The sequence below is a fragment of the Bidens hawaiensis genome, unplaced genomic scaffold (assembly GCF_021521415.1).
Source record: "Bidens hawaiensis isolate Kalapana, Puna unplaced genomic scaffold, B.hawaiensis_p1.1 tig00014824_1, whole genome shotgun sequence".
In the NCBI taxonomy this organism is placed as follows: Eukaryota; Viridiplantae; Streptophyta; class Magnoliopsida; order Asterales; family Asteraceae; genus Bidens; species Bidens hawaiensis.
In genome coordinates, this window is record NW_027492307.1 from 473,293 (window position 1) to 479,589 (window position 6,297).

At 34.0% G+C, this 6,297-nt stretch overlaps 1 protein-coding gene across 1 annotated transcript; it reads left to right on the forward strand.

Annotated features, from left to right (window-relative positions):
- The first annotated feature begins 1,558 nt into the window (after positions 1-1,558).
- LOC143547737 (zinc finger BED domain-containing protein RICESLEEPER 2-like) lies at positions 1,559-2,742 on the forward strand. Its single transcript, XM_077039090.1, has 2 exons — positions 1,559-2,159; positions 2,246-2,742. The coding sequence occupies exons 1-2, from the start codon at positions 1,559-1,561 to the stop codon at positions 2,740-2,742; spliced, it is 1,098 nt and encodes a 365-aa protein (XP_076895205.1).
- The last annotated feature ends 3,555 nt before the right edge of the window (positions 2,743-6,297 follow it).

The following is a 6,297-nucleotide window of genomic DNA, read 5'->3' on the forward strand; positions in this document are numbered from 1 at the left end:
CCGATTAGTTGTGTTACTAAGGATTAAAGCCCAAGTCCAATATACAACTTATTATATTAATGGACTTATATTTGTGTATAATACAAGCCCAATATGAATCAATTAATACCTTAAAACCCTGGATCAGTTTGTGTTCGTACTATCATCAACCATCACAAGTTATCAGCCATTGCTTCCTTTGTACGTTGTGAATTGTTTATCAACCATGGCATCATCTACAGAAGATTATCAACCATCACAGGATTCACAGGTAATCATTTGCTTTTTAGAAACAAAGATAATCGTTCACATGGCATCATCTAAGTGTGTCTATCTAACAATTATAATACATTTAAGTATTTTTAATTATGGTACGATTTCATTAAAAAATCCTAAACCGTTAACAACGTTACTCATTCATAGTAATTATTGGGCATTATGACATAAATATCTTTATATGTAAGCTTCTGTGTATTTTCATATGTGTCTTGGTTCAACGACGGCAAGTGCACAAATATAAGTCCATTAATATAAATTGTATAGTGTATAGATGGTCATTTGTATAGTATAAGTGCACAAATGTTATTGGTTTTTCTAATACGATAACATGGGTATAGTGTATCATTACTTGAGATTCAAATAAATTGTAACTCATTAGTAATTATTCAATCAAACGACAAGTGCACAGATGCTTGTTTTAGGGGGATAAATGTGTACATACATAAGCTTCTGTTTATAACACTCCACCAAAATAATTTTTTTTTAATAATCTGTTATCTTTAGTTTAGTTAAAGAATTATATATCCTACTACATTCATTAGTTTAGTTTGATTGAATACTGATGCCTTATATGTTTGTAGATGTCTGGCTCAATGGAATATGATGCAAAAAGTAATAATAAGGAAAGTCAAGATTCTCAAGAGGGTGTGAAACGGGCAAGGAATTCAAAAAAACGCTCTAAAGAAAGTCAAGACAATCAAGAGAATTTGAAACGACCAAGGAATTCAAAGAAACGATCAAAAGAAAGTCAAGGCTCTCAAGAGCAAGTGAAACAAACAAGAAACTCAAGCAAAAGATCGGCAATTTGAAATGATTTTGTAATAGAAGAGTTAGAGAAGGGGATGAAAAAAGAAGATCAAAAGGCTAGATGTCTACATTGCGGTTCAAAATATTTATGTGAGCCGAAAAAGTACGGTACTAGAAATCTCTCAAATCATCTTACTAAGTGCAAATCTTATTTGGCAAAAACTAGTGCTAGTCAAACTAATATTACTTTTGAACATGGTGACACAACCAAAATGGTGGCATGGAAGTTTGATCAAAAGAAAAGTACAAGAGCTTTAGCGCACATGATTATTGTTGATGAACTTCCTTTTAGTTTTGTCGAGGGTGAGGGATTTAGACACTATTCTAAAATTAATCAACCGCTATTTCGTGTTCCAAGTCGAACCACAATCACACGAGAGTGTTTCAAATTGTATGCGGAGGAGAAACTAAAATTCGTGATTTAATTGGAATAAACATTAGTAGGATTTGTGTTACAACTGATACTTGGACATCCATAAAGAAAAAAAGTTACATGGCTCTTACCGCTCATTTTATAGATAATGATTGGAATTTGGTAAAGAAAGTGTTGAATTTTTGTCCACTTGATGGTCATCGGGGTGTCGACATAGGAAAAGGGGTAGAGTCTTGCTTGAATGGATGGGATATTGATAATATCTTGACAATTTCAGTTGATAATGCTAGTGCAAATGATAATGCAATATATTTTTTGAAAATAATATATGCAAACAACCATATTTCTTTATTGCATAGGAAATGGATTCACATACGTTGTGCGGCACATATTTTGAATCTAGTTGTGCAAGATGGTATGAAAAATGTTGATGAGTCAATTGAGAACATAAGATATGTGGTTAAGTGGGTAAAGAAGTCGGGTGCTAGAATTGAAAAATTCAAAAAATGTGCAGAAAGTGCTAGATGTGCAAGTACAAAAGAGTTGGTTCTTGATGTTCCAACTAGGTGGAACTCCACATACCTTATGTTAGATGTAGCAGAAGCCTATGAACATGCATTTTATAGGTTTGATTTGGAGGATGCGACTTTTGGTAATGAGATTAGGAAAAAGAACCATTTGGTTACGACATCAGAAGATTGGGTGAAAGCAAGAAAGTTGTGTGTTTTTTAAAAACATTTCATAAAGTTACATTGAGAATTTCTGGAACAAAGTATTTGACATCACATACTCTTGTTGTTGAACTAGCAAAAATTCGTGAGGTTTTAAGGGAACAACTTCAATGCGATATTGTTAAAGAACCACCCAAGGATCAATATCTTTATGATATTGCTAAGGTGATGAAGCCCAAATTTGACAAGTACTTTGGAGATATTGATAGTATGAATTTGATGTTATATTTTGCTCTCTTACTTGACCCAAGAAACAAGGAGATGTTTTTGGATATTGTATTGGAAGATCACTATGGAATGGAAGGGAAAGCCTTTGTTGAGTTAAAAAAAACACACATAAAGAATGGAATGCAAGAGGTATATGACGATTATGTGCGAATTCATGCTCCACCAATACCATTTTCAACATCCAATGATCCTACAAGTAGTACAAGTCATGATTTTGGAGATAGGTTGAGAAATAAGATGAAAGCGAGTCAAACATCTAATTCCTCAATTAGTGAATTGGATAAGTATTTGGGTGAAAGTGTTGAACCTTTTAATCCTAATGTTAATTTTGATATATTAACTTAGTGGAAGGTTAATAGCCCAAGATTTCCGATTTTATCTTGTATGGCAAAATATTTGTTAGCTATTCCAATATCAACGGTAGCATCGGAATCGGTGTTTAGCACAAGTGGGAGGGTGTTGGATTCGTATAGGAGTTCTTTGGGTGACAAAACTATCGAATGCTTAATTTGCACACAAGATTGGCTTCGTACCGGAAGTAATCCGGAAAAAGAAGAAGATCCCGAAACAATAATTCAACTTGATAAAGGTAATTTTTTAATGTTTCTTTAATATTTTTATAATCTAGCATTGGGATTTTCATGAAATCTTTTGTTTATGTAGATATAATGGAAGAAGAAGTTACAAGGCTATAGTTTGAAGACCGAAATTTAAACTTTGGATTTTGTTGATCTTGAATTTAATTTAGACCTTGACTTTTGATTGTTTGATGTTGAATTTTGAAATTTGGATTTTAGACCTTGTCTTTCAAGTTATGAATTTTAAGAATGATGGGATTTTGATTCGTTTTGAAGTTTAAGTTGGCCATGTTATTAAACTGATGTTGGCTTATTGATACAAAATTGTGGAATGTGAACTGCAGATAGGGGTGTATGTTTAAATTATGCTGTTGTTGGTCTACTACCTTATTGACTAGACTATGATAGCCTTGCTATCTACAGAGACTTTCATGCTACTGCATGCTAGCCTTTAAAGTTCCTACAACTTATTTTAGGAAATCCCATTATATAAAAAAACCATTTTTATAATCAACAAGGCACATATGAAACGGTTGTCCACCATACTTGTATCTGACTCTGGTTTTTTAAGCCATAGTACATACTTTGATTGGAAACACTTGAATTCGAAGACTCGTTGAAAGAGTTGGAGACTTTCTTGAGGATGTTGAATCAGGATTAAAACAAAGTGATCTGCAAATGTAGCTTGAAACAGCAAAGAAAATGGCTAAAGGTTTTTCTTATTTTCAACTTAACTGTGTTTTATTACCTTTTTTTTTTATATATTCATCTTGATTTTGGAAAAACATGAATAATAATTTGATTTGTTATTGCAGGTAACATAACAAAGTCTACGCTCATTTGCAATTTTGATCACGGACAATGAGGTTTACATATGCAACGACTCTTGAAGAGACCGAGCCAACACACATATTGTTACTGTAACTCAATGTATCTAACCATTTTTAACAACATAGTTCTTGTTAGTGCTTCTGGTTCAAACTAATTCTGTAAATATATATTTGAATTAACCTCAAAATATCGGGTAACCCGACTAACCCGAACCTTAATAGGGTCGGGTTGCGGGTTAGTTTTTTTTTTTTTTGAAACCCAATTAACCCGAAACTTGATCGGGTTAACCCGATGAACACCCCTAACTGTTGGGTCACGGTTTTAAACTATCAAGAACAATTTAGAAGCCCGGGTCAATAAACCGTTTATTTTGTCGCGCATCAACGATTGTAAGTTTATAGTATATATAGCCTTAGAATAATTTGAATAACGCTTATATAAACTAATGTAGAAGTGGCATTAATTAAATGTGCAAGATTGGATGGATGCTTACAAAAAGGAAATCAACACATGAAGAAAGAGTAAAAGCGTTTAAAACAAACTTGTTGTCTGTGCTAAATAAGGATGAAAGCAAGATGGGTATAAGAGAGTATGATGCGGTGTTGTTTCCAATTTTTGAAAAAAATCACTTTTACGTAATCGCTTTCGACATGAGGGAAACTGGTGTATATGTTTTCGACAACATGGTTAAGACCGTTGATGTGCGAAAAGATATATATAAATATTAATAACTAATTCTCGCAATTCAACACTAAGTCTTAAATTTATAAAACCAAACAATCCTAACTAAACTTCACACAAACGGCAAGTGTACAGGTCGCGTAGCAGCACAGTCTAATGGAAGCCCGGATGTCGAACACAAAGACACGTGGCTCAGATAATTAACCCTAATCTAAGTCCTGCCAAAATAATATATTTATTTATCTTAATTATTTAAACTAACTAAACTTAACTAACTTAACTTAGCTAACGATGATACTTAACAGAACTAACGATAATAAGAAAACGAATCACCTAGGTAAGATGACTTAACGGGTATAGGATGGCTCAGGTGCTAACAAGTGTTTGAAACCGGATTCTAAAGATGAACTAAGATAGATGTAATCAAAGCAACTGGGTCCCCACGGTCAGTTTTACCAAAAAACCCTAACAACGTCTACTTAGCTTTTAATTCACGGTTGTTTATTTACGTACCCTAATGATTTATTACTTGGTCCGTATCAAAATCACAATCCTCACTAAGGCTCGAGCTAAATACAAACCTAGGAATAGAGGGGTAATTCAATAATAAGGATAAAATAACTCAACTTACAAACTAACCTAGTCGATAGCTAGAAAACCGCACGTGGTCTCGCAACGGGTAACTAAATCAACTAAATCCAAGAGATAAGCTAACCCCTAAGGTTTAGGTCCAACTCAAAGAGGATGATCCTACTGACCTAAATCATTCAAGAAACATAAACCCTAATGGCACGCGTCTACCACAATCAATCAACACACTCAGTATTAACCGAACTAGCAATTAACGACCACACGAAACAAATTCATGCAATAATCAACTACTTGGGGCTCATGCAACCTAAAATACATCTAATGGCAGCAAGGTTCATGGAATAATATCACAATTTATGAAGTTTAAAATAACTAAACAATCAAACACGAAATTAGCACCCGAAAAGTGATAAATCAACCGTTAAACATCAAACCTAGGCGATTCAAACAAGTTTAGCCAAGAATACTGAATGAACAGCAGATAAAATAGATAAATATGATAAACATATTCATTAGAATCTGATTACAACTTGTTTGAATGTCTAACACTCAAAAATGAACTCACAATCGTTAAAATACTCAAAACCGACAACCGGGTGATGGAATAACGAACCGGCTCCTCCTCCTCCTTGGTATTTCGACTTGAACATATGTGATGGGCTGGAAATATGATTTGATATCGTTTTTAGGGTTTAGGGTTATTAAATATATCATTAAATTTGATAAACAAGCCAAACTAGGTCCAAACAAGCCCATATAAGACAAAATAGTCATGTTGATGCATTTGGGCAGCTATGGAACACCCCTAGGGCCCCAAGCTACGTGGACATAAAGGGTCAGGTGGCCGCTCGGCGTGGCCATGCACTTTGGGTCTTCGTTTATCGACTGCTGACTCGTTTAAACTTCGTTTGTGCGTACCGGCTTCATCCGAGCTCCGTTTTAGCTGATTTTTTTTTCATTTGACTCCTTTTCTCTCTCTCTCTCTTCAAAATGGGACCTATCACATACACAAACATGTAATTTAATGCAAGAATAACAAAATAATCGTTAACGTTTAAGCACAAAATAACATAAAAACTATTAGGAAAACATGTGTGTTTTACACCACATCAAACATCCCCACACTTAAACATTTTTCGTCCCTGAAAAACAAATCTACACAGGATCATAACCAAGTGAAAACAATAAACTCCCAGATTATTTAACATTACTAAAGCAC

What these genes read in the sequence shown, in the direction of transcription:
- LOC143547737 (XM_077039090.1), top strand. Translation starts at nt 1,559, where the DNA reads ATGGCTCTTACCGCTCATTTTATAGATAATGATTGGAATTTGGTAAAG. An exon ending in GGTGAAAGCAAGAAAGTTGT is followed by an intron (nt 2,160 to 2,245) that starts GTGTTTTTTAAA and finishes TTGTTGAACTAG; the next exon opens with CAAAAATTCGTGAGGTTTTA.